This window comes from Tachypleus tridentatus, chromosome 1 (assembly GCF_004210375.1).
Source record: "Tachypleus tridentatus isolate NWPU-2018 chromosome 1, ASM421037v1, whole genome shotgun sequence".
Classification (NCBI taxonomy): domain Eukaryota; kingdom Metazoa; phylum Arthropoda; class Merostomata; order Xiphosura; family Limulidae; genus Tachypleus; species Tachypleus tridentatus.
In genome coordinates, this window is record NC_134825.1 from 9,680,183 (window position 1) to 9,693,256 (window position 13,074).

The following is a 13,074-nucleotide window of genomic DNA, read 5'->3' on the forward strand; positions in this document are numbered from 1 at the left end:
ACTAGGTAGTCGTTTGTCCAGTGATTAATGATCACAAGGTGTCGTTAGTTTTATGATTAATGATCACTAGGTCGTCGTAAGTCGTGTGATTAATGATCACTAGGTAGTCGTTAGTTTTATGATTAATGATCACCTGGAAGTTGTTAGTCCTATGATTAATGATCACAAGGTAGTCGTTAGTTTTATGATTAATGATCACAAGGTAGTCGTTAGTCCTATGATTAATGATCACAAGGTAGTCGTTAGTCCTGTGATTAATGATCACAAGGTGTCGTTAGTTTTATGATTAATGATCACTAGGTCGTCGTAAGTCGTGTGATTAATGATCACTAGGTAGTCGTTAGTTTTATGATTAATGATCACCTGGAGGTTGTTAGTCCTATGATTAATGATCACAAGGTAGTCGTTAGTTTTATGATTAATGATCACAAGGTACTCGTTAGTCCTATGATTAATGATCACAAGGTAGTCGTTAGTCCTGTGATTAATGATCACAAGATAGTCGTTAGTCCTGTGATTAATGATCACAAGGTAGTCGTTAGTCCTATGATTAATTATCACAAGGTAGACGTTAGTACTATGATTAATGATCACTAGGTAGACGTTAGTTCTGTGATTACAAGGTGTCGTTAGTCCTGTGATTAATGATCACAAGATAGTCGTTAGTCCTGTGATTAATTATCACTAGGTAGTCGTTAGTCCTGTGATTAATGATCACCAGGTAGTCGTTAGTCCTGTGATTAATGATTACTAGGTAGTCGTTAGTCCTGTGGTTAATGATCACAAGGTGTCGTTAGTCCTGTTATTAATGATCACTAGGTAGTCGTTAGTCCTGTGGTTAATGATCACAAGGTGTCGTTAGTCCTGTGATTAATGATCACTATGTGTCGTTAGTCCTGTGGTTAATGATCACAAGATAGACGTTAGTCCTATAATTAATGATCACTAGGTGGACGTTAGTCCTGTGATTAATGATCACAAGGTAGTTTTTAGTCCTACGTTTGATTCATGATCACTATGTTTTTGTTAGTCATACTTTTGAGTAATGATTACTAGGTAGTTGTTAATTTTACGTTTGTTTAATGATTACTTTATCAACACAGTTTGTTGTCACATGTTATTATTAAAACCACACTTCTTACATGCAAAATAAATATAAACATCGTTACTGTAGCACAGTTCTTACCAAGACAGTCCGGTAAACTTTGGATCTTATGGACTTTCTGGAAATCCCACACGTCTTGAATCAGATCACATTCCACGTAACCACGATGGAGAAGAAACAGATTTGGTGGCATTGAAAACCCACTCTGACATTTCAGTTCACACCTAATCATTGAGCTCTTGGCTCGACACTGGATGTAACCATTGGCTGGTGAGTTCAGAGGATCACATCTTCCTTGTAGAAGAGAACAAATATGTTTTAGTTTCTGTCGTTTAGCACTGATTTAATAATTACAAAACACTTACAGCACGGAACAAAATATACTAAAAACTATTGTACCAATTCTTACCATGTTCCAACTTTATGCTTAAAGCAGTCAAAACTGAGGAAGTAACGGGTTTTTATTTTCAGGTTTTCACAAGATAAAGTGTTGAAAACTATCTTAGTAGGTTTTTCGGACCACTTCTTTCAGTTTATTTTTGTAAGATGTTAATTAAGGCTTACTTGAAAGTCGTACTTCATTCTAGACGTTTACAGTGTTGCGAAATAATTCATAAAATAAAGATGTAAACGTTTACATCAGAGTATATATGCTGAGAATTTGACGAAGGATTCCCTTGGCGCATAAGTTCTGGTTACGTGTTTAATAGTGGGAAGTTGTAGTACCTGTAATGAATCGTGTTATACACAAGCTTCAGATAGGTCCACTGGTATCATTCTGGTTACGTGTTTAGTAGTGGGAAGTTGTAGTACCTGTAATGAATCGTGTTATACACAAGCTTCAGACAGGTCCACTGGTATCATTCTGGTTACGTGTTTAGTTGTGGGAAGTTCTAGTACCTGTAGTGAATCGTGTTATACACACAAGCCTTAGACAGGTCCTCTGGTATCATTCTGGTTACGTGTTTAGTAGTGGGAAGTTCTAGTTCCTGTAATGAATCGTGTTATACACACAAGTTTAGACAGGTCCACTGGTATCATTCTGGTTACGTGTTTAGTTGTGGGAAGTTCTGGAACCTGTAATGAATCGTGTTATACACACAAGCTTCAGACATGTCCACTGGTATCATTCTGGTTACGTGTTTAGTAGTGAGAAGTTCTAGTACCTGTAATGAATCGTGTTATACACACAAGCTTCAGACAGGTCCACTGGTATCATTCTGGTTACGTGTTTAGTTGTGGGAAGTTCTAGAACCTGTAATGAATCGTGTTATACACACAAGCTTCAGACATGTCCACTGGTATCATTCTGGTTACGTGTTTAGTAGTGGGAAGTTCTAGTACCTGTAATGAATCGTGTTATACACACAAGCTTCAGACAGGTCCACTGGTATCATTCTGGTTACGTGTTTAGTTGTGGGAAGTTCTAGAACCTGTAATGAATCGTGTTATACACAAGCTTCAGACAGGTCCACAGGTATCATTCTGGTTACGTGTTTAGTAGTGGGAAGTTCTAGTACCTGTAATGAATCGTGTTATACACACAAGCTTCAGACATGTCCACTGGTATCATTCTGGTTACGTGTTTAGTAGTGGGAAGTTCTAGTTCCTGTAATGAATCGTGTTATACACAAGCTTCAGACAGGTCCACTGGTATCATTCTGGTTACGTGTTTAGTTGTGGGAAGTTCTAGAACCTGTAATGAATCGTGTTATACACAAGCTTCAGACAGGTCCACTGGTATCATTCTGGTTACGTGTTTAGTAGTGGGAAGTTCTAAAACCTGTAATGAATCGTGTTATACACAAGCTTCAGACAGGTCCACTGGTATCATTCTGGTTACGTGTTTAGTAGTGGGAAGTTGTAGTACCTGTAATGAATCGTGTTATACACAAGCTTCAGACAGGTCCACTGGTATCATTCTGGTTACGTGTTTAGTTGTGGGAAGTTCTAGTTCCTGTAATGAATCGTGTTATACACAAGCTTCAGACAGGTCCACTGGTATCATTCTGGTTACGTGTTTAGTAGTGGGAAGTTCTAGAACCTGTAATGAATCGTGTTATACACACAAGCTTCAGACATGTCCACTGGTATCATTCTGGTTACGTGTTTAGTAGTGGGAAGTTCTAGTTCCTGTAATGAATCGTGTTATACACAAGCTTCAGACAGGTCCACTGGTATCATTCTGGTTACGTGTTTAGTTGTGGGAAGTTCTAGAACCTGTAATGAATGGTGTTATACACAAGCTTCAGACAGGTCCACTGGTATCATTCTGGTTACGTGTTTAGTAGTGGGAAGTTCTAAAACCTGTAATGAATCGTGTTATACACAAGCTTCAGACAGGTCCACTGGTATCATTCTGGTTACGTGTTTAGTAGTGGGAAGTTGTAGTACCTGTAATGAATCGTGTTATACACAAGCTTCAGACAGGTCCACTGGTATCATTCTGGTTACGTGTTTAGTTGTGGGAAGTTCTAGTTCCTGTAATGAATCGTGTTATACACAAGCTTCAGACAGGTCCAATGGTATCATTCTGGTTACGTGTTTAGTAGTGGGAAGTTCTAGTTCCTGTAATGAATCGTGTTATACACAAGCTTCAGACAGGTCCACTGGTATCATTCTGGTTACGTGTTTAGTTGTGGGAAGTTCTAGAACCTGTAATGAATCGTGTTATACACAAGCTTCAGACAGGTCCACTGGTATCATTCTGGTTACGTGTTTAGTTGTGGGAAGTTCTAGAACCTGTAATGAATGGTGTTATACACAAGCTTCAGACAGGTCCACTGGTATCATTCTGGTTACGTGTTTAGTAGTGGGAAGTTCTAAAACCTGTAATGAATCGTGTTATACACAAGCTTTAGACAGGTCCACTGGTATCATTCTGGTTACGTGTTTAGTAGTGGGAAGTTGTAGTACCTGTAATGAATCGTGTTATACACAAGCTTCAGACAGGTCCACTGGTATCATTCTGGTTACGTGTTTAGTAGTGGGAAGTTCTAGTACCTGTAATGAATTGTGTTATACACACAAGCTTCAGACAGGTCCACTGGCATCATTCTGGTTACGTGTTTAGTAGTGGCAAGTTCTAGTTCCTGTAATGAATCGTGTTATACACAAGCTTCAGACAGGTCCACTGGTATCATTCTGGTTACGTGTTTAGTTGTGGGAAGTTCGAGAACCTGTAATGAATGGTGTTAAAGAAAGGGAGCTTCTGTTAAAAATAATTTACGTTAAATTTTATGTAGGAAACAAATAAGCTTATTTCCCTTTTCAGTAGATTTTGGGAATGAGAAAACTTAGGTGAAAGCTAAGTGACCCTGTGTATAATGTTTACAAGAAATAACATGATTCTCGTTTTCCATGTTAGTAACATTTAACTGATATTTTAAAAATAATTTTTATATAATAATCATGCTAACATGGCGTTCCCTTAATGAAAGTGTGTTTTTTTCACCCCAACCAGTACCGTTCTCTAAGATCAAAGGTTTAACACCTACGTGTGCTACTGTCAGTTCTGCCAAGATCTTCGACAACGATGTTGTATCTGCACGAAGTGGACGTTCTTAGCTCTGGGTCGGTAGCATGACAGATATTTTCATGGACGCCATGTTGAGGGATATAAGTCAAGGAGCACTTTACGACAGCAGCATTTCCACGGATTGTTACAAACTGTGGGGGTTTGACCTCTAACGAATCCGGTTTATTAGTTTCGTATCTTTCGTCTTCGCAAGCTCCCTTTCTTGGCTCTGGAACCACTCTCTCTGAAATAATTGAAAATCCTAGGTACAACATCGATACGATTGAATTCTTAAGGGAACACAGATACATGTTACACCTAATCATTCACAAGTACTTAAATAAGGGAACACAGATACATGTTACACATAATCATTCACAGGTACTTAATTAAGGGAACACAAATACACGTTACACCTAATCATTCACAAGTACTTAATTAAGGGAACACAAATACACGTTACACCTAATCATTCACAAGTACTTAATTAAGGGAACACAGATACACGTTACACCTAATCATTTTACAAGTACTTAATTAAGTGAGCACAGATACACGTTACACCTAATCATTCACAAGTACTTAATTAAGGGACCACAAATACACGTTACACCTAATCATTCACAAGTACTTAATTAAGGGACCACAAATACACGTTACACTTAATCATTCACAAGTACTTAATTAAGGGACCACAAATATACGTTAACCTAATCATTCACAAGTACTTAAATAAGGGAACACAGATACACGTTACACCTAATCATTTACAAGTACTTAATTAAGGGAACACAGATACACGTTACACCTAATCATTCACAAGTACTTAAATAAGGGAACACAGATACATGTTACACCTAATCATTCACAAGTACTTAATTAAGGGACCACAAATACACGTTACACCTAATCATTCACAAGTACTTATTTAAGGGACCACAAATACACGTTACACCTAATCATTCACAAGTACTTAATTAAGGGAACACAGATACATGTTATACCTAATCATTTACAAGTACTTAACGTTAATTTTATTGTTAATTGTTCATCTAGGGATCTATACGTATAAAACCAGTTTTGAAAAGACAAGAACATGTACCTATTGTATTATTCTTTCAACTTTGAATAATATTATCGTAAAATATCCTCGATTCGTTAAATGTCGAGATTCACAGTCGGATGTTGTATGACATTTTTCGTAATTGTAAGAGGGATAACTTCGTGATTTTTATTTTGTATCTTACATTAATGTCCTCGAAACTTCTGTCATGAAAATGATATGGCTACAGAACCAATCAGATTTAGTCATTACTTCCATCAACCAATCACACTGTAAGAGGTCCAAGTGGGAAGGAAAGAACTTTAAGACAAAACCATAAAATTGAAGATTGGCAGTGAAAAGCTTACTTTTACATTCCACGAATTCCGTTGTATTCCACTGGAATGATTGAAGACACACTCTTGTGGCATGTGTCAACTGGCTTGTTGGTACAACGTATCCTGATAGACAGCTGTAGTAACAGATGGTTGTTACAGGGTACTTTCCGGTTTCGGTTATGTTACACTCCACATAACCATGCGTAGGCGAGGGTGGGGGGTCACAGGTTGCGGCTGAAAGTTTTAAAAACTTGGACTGTTTATACTGTTTACATTTAAAACATTTTACTTAATATTTTAGTAGTCGAGACTTATGCTAAGAAATAGGCACTTTATACGATTTCATGCGAGTCTTATACTAGGATGTATTTAGAACAGTGATTTCAACCTGTGTGCCGCGAGAGATTGGCAGGTGTGCCGCGATGTTTTTAAAACACATTCAACTTTCTTGGGATTTTACAAGCAAGTCGAACACATCAGTTAATAAAAGCTCCTATAGAGACACTCTGAAACCTTCCAAAACATTCGATGGTCTTCATTGAACTCGAGCACTGTGAAGTTCATACTTAAATTTCATTCTCGACTGCAACGGTTCGACTGTTAGTTTAATTGTGGTGCAACAAGCGCTTCGTACGTCATAAATAATGCATCAAACAATCAAACTGCTTTCTGGAACACGTTTTCATTCTGGGGTAAGCTACAGCTACTACGCTGTAGGTAGGAATTTTATATCGACTGCAGAACTTCGTGCTTATCATGTATGAATTAGCTTTATCATTTATCCATGGAAAAATATTTAAGTAAAGGAGAATGTGTTGAATTAAAAGCAAGGAATCAAACGAAAGTACAAAAACGAATACATCGAATACGTTTTTATCGCTTTGGAATCGGAACATTCTCAATTACCATTCTGTCTACTCTGCAATTCAGCTTTATCGAATGAGGCGCTTGTTCCAAGCAAACTAAAGAGGCACTTGGAAACAAAACATTTAGCTGTGAAGGATAAACCAAAAGAATACTTCGAGAATCTCACGGCTCAACAACATGAACAATCAAGGAAGCTTGTGAACTACATGAAGCTGCCCGAAAAAGGATTGATTGTAAGTTATAAGGTTGTTCAATTGTTGGCAAAATGCAAGAAAGAGCATACGGAGGCCGAATCAGTTATTGCACCAGCGAAGCAATCATCATTGAAATTATGCTTGGAACAGATGCTGCCAAAAAGGGTAAGCAAGTTTCACTATCCAATGACACAATTTCGCGCAGAATTGTAGACTAGTTGTCGGATTTGAAGGATAAGATTGCGAATAATTCGAAGCACCTGAAGATGAATTGTCTCTGCTATGGTCTCTTCAAGTTGATGAATCTGTTCAATTCATAAAAGATGGAAAAATCGTAAACGAATATTTATTTTGCAAAGATTTAAAAAGTACAGCGAAAGGCAAAGAAATTTTCGAGTTGGTGAATGAAAACATTTTGCTCTTCAATTGGAATAACTGTGTCAGTGTTTGTACCGATGTTTGTCCTTCAATGTAAGGAATAACTGTGTCAGTGTTTGTACCGATGTTTGTCCTTTAATGTAAAAAATAACTGTGTCAGTGTTTGTACCGATGTTTGTCCTTTAATGTAAGGAATAACTGTATCAGTGTTAGTACAGATGTTTGTCCTTTAATGTAAGAAATAACTGTGTCAGTGTTTGTACCGATGGCTGTTCTTCAATGTAAGGAATAACTGTGTCAGTGTTTGTACTGATGTTTGTCCTTCAATGTAAGGAATAACTGTGTCAGTGTTTGTACCGATGTTTGTCCTTCAATGTAAGGAATAACTGTGTCAGTGTTTGTACCGATGGTTGTCCTTTAATGTAAGGAATAACTGTGTCAGTGTTTGTACCGATGTTTGTCCTTTAATGTAAGGAATAACTGTGTCAGTGTTTGTACCGATGTTTGTCCTTCAATGTAACGAATAACTGTGTCAGTGTTTGTACCGATGTTTGTCCTTCAATGTAAGGAATAACTGTGTCAGTGTTTGTACCGATGTTTGTCCTTTAATGTAAAGAATAACTGTGTCAGTGTTTGTACCGATGTTTGTCCTTTAATGTAAGGAATAACTGTGTCAGTGTTTGTACCGATGTTTGTCCTTCAATGTAAGGAATAACTGTGTCAGTGTTTGTACCGATGTTTGTCCTTTAATGTAAGGAATAACCGTGTCAGTGTTTGTACCGATGTCTGTTCTTTAATGTAAGGAATAACTGTGTCAGTGTTTGTACCGATGGTTGTCCTTCAATGTAAGGAATAACTGTGTCAGTGTTTGTACCGATGTCTGTTCTTTAATGTAAGGAATAACTGTGTCAGTGTTTGTACCGATGTTTGTCCTTTAATGTAAGGAATAACTGTGTCAGTGTTTGTACCGATGTTTGTCCTTTATTGTAAAGAATAACTGTCAGTGTTTGTACCGATGTTTGTCCTTCAATGTAAGGAATAACTGTGTCAGTGTTTGTACCGATGTTTGTCCTTCAATGTAAGGAATAACTGTGTCAGTGTTTGTACCGATGTTTGTCCTTTAATGTAAGGAATAACTGTGTCAGTGTTTGTACCGATGTTTGTCCTTCAATGTAAGGAATAACTGTGTCAGTGTTTGTACCGATGTTTGTCCTTCAATGTAAGGAATAACTGTGTCAGTGTTTGTACCGATGTTTGTCCTTTAATGTAAGGAATAACTGTGTCAGTGTTTGTACCGATGTTTGTCCTTCAATGTAAGGAATAACTGTGTCAGTGTTTGTACCGATGTTTGTCCTTTAATGTAAGGAATAACCGTGTCAGTGTTTGTATCGATGTCTGTTCTTTAATGTAAGAAATAACCGTGTCAGTGTTTGTATCGATGTCTGTTCTTTAATGTAAGAAATAACTGTGTCAGCGTTTGTACCGATGGCTGTTCTTCAATGTAAGGAATAACTGTGTTAGCGTTTGTACCGATGGCTGTTCTTTAATGTAAGGAATAACTGTGTCAGCGTTTGTACCGATGGCTGTTCTTTAATGTAAGGAATAACTGTGTCAGCGTTTGTACCGATGGCTGTTCTTTAATGTAAGGAAAAAAGAAGGGATACGTCACTCTGGTGCGCCAACAAAATCCAAACATTAGGATTGTTCACTGCATGATTCACAGAGAGGCGCTCGCCTCCAAATCTTTGCCGAAAAATTTGCAGTCTGTTATGAATCAAGTTATTCAAGTGGTGAATTTCATCAAGTCTCGGCCACTTCAATCTAAACTTTTCTCTCTTCTCTGTGAGGCGATAAATTCAGACTACAAAAAGCTGCTGTATCACACTGAAGTTCGGTGGCTTTCGAAAGGACAGGTGTTAAAGCGTCTTGTCCAACATAAAACTGAAGTAACTTCTTTCTTGGAGATTGAGGAAGCAGGTTTTGAATTTTTCTTTTCATGATGAGATCTGGTGACTGAAGGTTCAATTTCTCTCCGACTTGTTTGACAAAATAGAATTATCTGAAGTTAAGTCTCCAAGGACCATCTGAAAACATTGTTACTGCAACGTCCAAACTGAAGGCCTTCGATGAAAGGAATCCATGCTTGTTTTCCTCCTGTTAGCGAATGTCCGTCAAAGAAGAAAACTGTCCCTCAAATTTTGAACACATTAAGTGACCTACAGTCCGCACTAAAATATTACTTCCCTTGCTGTCGATGAATATAACTGGGTGACCTATCCATTCGGAAACAACGAGACAAGTGAGGAGAAAGAACTACTCATTGATTTAGGAAACGACAAATTTAATCAGTCATTGTTTCCCGAAAAGAGCTTGGATGAGTTTTGTATCTCTATTAAAAATTCAAAGCAAAGCAGTTGAAGTTCTGCTTTCATTTGTATCGTCGTGGTTTGGCGAAATTGGATTTTCAGTATTGACTGAAATTAAAGCCAGAAAGAGAGAGAGGCTTCTTACAGTCGATGATGAAATGCGAACTTGTTTGTCTACGTTAGAGCCTCGCTTCAATTTGATTTGCTCTCGGAAGCAGGCACAAGCGTCACATTGAAAACATATGTAAAATTAAGAAGTTTTGATTTTTCTGCTGTACCACAAAATCGTTAAAAAGCTTTAGAACGACACTCACGACCAAAGCAAGCGATAGTATTGTCAATGTGCAGATGACATTAATATCACTTGCTCTGGCTGTGATTTTCGTTCTAAGGCCTTTAACGCTTGCCGTATAACGTATACCTAAAAAAATCGTTAAGGCTTTCCAGGTGTGCCGTGAAAATTTTCAGATTGTCGTAGTGTGCTGCTAGTCAGAAAAGGTTGAGAACCACTGATTTAGAATATCGTAAAAACTATACGAAGGCTATCTGCGCTAGCCGTCCCGAATTTAGTAGTGTAAGACTGGAGGGAAGGCAGCTAGTCATCACCACCCACCGCCAGCTCTTTGGCTACTCTTTTACCAAAGAATAGTGGGATCGACCAATCAGTTATAACGCCCCCACGGTAGAATGTTTGGTGCGACCGGGATTCAAACTCGCGACCATCGGATTACGAGTTGAAAGCCTCAACACGCTTGGCCATGCCGGGCCGTGACGGGGGATTTTATCTTACGACCTTCGGATTGCCAGTCGAGTGCTTTAACCACCTGGCCATGCTGGGCCGCAGCAGTTTAAGACTAGAGGGAAGGCAGCTAGTCATCAACATCCACCGTCAACTGTTTTACCAACGGATAGTAGGATTGTCCGAATATAATAGCATCCTCACGGCTGAAAAAGACAGCATGTTTGGAGTGACGGGGATTCAAACCAACAAACCTCAGATTACGAGTCGATGGCTCCTAACCATCTAGCCATGCCGGGCCTCTTACACTAGAAACCAAACATATAACGTTATTTCGTGTAAATCAGTAGTGCACAAACAGACTTCTCGTAACCGTTGGGGGCCACAAAAAAGTGAAGATTAAAATCAGTGATGACGAGAAACCCACTTGTTGAGAAATTTATATGCAAAAACGGCTCGTTTGGGCTGAGAAAACACTTTACATAGAAGAGCGAACAACGTTTCGACCTTCTTCGGTCATCGTCAGGTTCACAAAGAAAGAGGTAACTGACCGGAAGCTGACCACATGTTTGAAAGGGGGTTGTGTAACTGTGTGTCGAAATGTAGAGGGCGGTATTAGATGTTTGAATATATAATTTTATTTATTATATTAATATAGGTATAAAGGCGTTCCTTTATATTGGTTTATTTTGGGTTTAAGTTGTTGTATAAGTAAGGCTTCTTTAATTTTACGTTTGTTTATGTTTGTTTCTTTATTTAGTATTTGAGTGTTTTCTATGGTTATGTTGTGTTTATTTGACTTGCAGTGTTCGAAAACGTGTGAAGGTGACTTTTTTATGTTCTTTGAATCTGGTTTCCATTTTTCTACTTGTTTCTCCAATATAGAAGTCGTGGCAATTTAATTTCAAGTCTAATCTAAATCAACTTAATCATAAAGCCTTAATGGCCAGTTTAGATGTTATATCCCTCTTTACAGAAGTTCCAACCACTGAAGCCTGCAAGATAGCCTTAGAACTCTATATCCGAGACCCTAACCCAACTATAGAAATTCCCAGTAACCAGTTAGCAACCCTCATAGAATTCACCACGATAAAGACAAACTTCATGTTCAACAACCAAAACTATATACAAACAAACGGCCTAAGCATGGGCAACCCAGTATCACCAGTTCTAGCCAATATTTTTATGACACAAGTTGAAACACAAGCAATTAACACAGCATTACATCCACCACTATACTGGTATAGATATGTAGATGACACGGTTGCGGGATTCAAATCTACAGAACACATACTTAATTTTTTCAATCACATTAACTCTATACATCCCAACATCAACTTCACATGTGAACAGGAAGAAAACAATCAAATATCATTTCTTAACCTCAAAATTACAAGAACTGATACACAATTTCAAACAGAAATCCACCGAAAAATCACCCATACTGGACTATACATTCCTTGGGACTCAGCACATGAAACAAAACAAAAACTCAACATACTAAGAAACCAAATAAACACAGCCATAAAACTATGCTCACCAGATAAAATTAACGATGAATTAGACAAAATAAAACAATACTTCACCAACATCAATAAGTTTCCTCCACAAACCGTAGAAAACATTATACGCACACACCTACACAGAAAGCAAAATCAACCAACTAAAGTAAATACAGCTCACGAATCAAAAAACCACGAAACCATATACTGCTGTATACCATATATTCCGACATCAGCAAACAAATAACCAACATTTGGCAAAATTAGTAACAAAATATGACATTCCAATTAATACCAAATTTATTCAAAACCCGGCACAAAACTGAGCTCTATACTATGTAAAAACTACACTGACAAACACCACACCAACATTATTTATAAAATACAATGTGATAACTGCCACGACTTCTATATTGGAGAAACAAGTAGAAAAATGGAAACCAGATTCAAAGAACATAAAAAGTCACCTTCACACGTTTTCGAACACTGCAAGTCAAATAAACACAACATAACCATAGAAAACACTCAAATACTAAATAAAGAAACAAACATAAACAAACGTAAAATTAAAGAAGCCTTACTTATACAACAACTTAAACCCAAAATAAACCAATATAAAGGAACGCCTTTATACCTATATTAATATAATAAATAAAATTATATATTCAAACATCTAATACCGCCCTCTACATTTCGACACACAGTTACACAACCCCCTTTCAAACATGTGGTCAGCTTCCGGTCAGTTACCTCTTTCTTTGTGAACCTGACGATGACCGAAGAAGGTCGAAACGTTGTTCGCTCTTCTATGTAAAGTGTTTTCTCAGCCCAAACGAGCCGTTTTTGCATATGAAGATTAAAATCGTCCCACAGTTGTTTCACACAAGATGGACATCACATTTAAGAAAACACAAATAACGATTACATCAAAGAGTTTGCACATTATCCTAATAAATGTTATAATACGTCAACTGTCACAAAGTCAGTGCGATGGATGGTGCTGCATGTCATCTACGAGCTTATAAA

The 13,074-nt window shown here is 37.7% G+C and overlaps 1 protein-coding gene across 1 annotated transcript in view; it reads right to left on the reverse strand.

Annotated features, from left to right (window-relative positions):
• LOC143223934 (uncharacterized) overlaps nt 1–13,074 on the reverse strand; it is a 159,469-nt gene that overhangs the window by 132,346 nt on the left and 14,049 nt on the right. The window contains exons 7-9 of the mRNA XM_076452435.1: nt 6,033–6,236; nt 4,603–4,866; nt 1,187–1,399 (exon numbers count right to left, since the gene is read on the reverse strand). Coding sequence (XP_076308550.1) covers nt 1,187–1,399; nt 4,603–4,866; nt 6,033–6,236 — 681 coding nt within the window. The remainder of the gene's footprint in view (nt 1–1,186; nt 1,400–4,602; nt 4,867–6,032; nt 6,237–13,074) is intronic.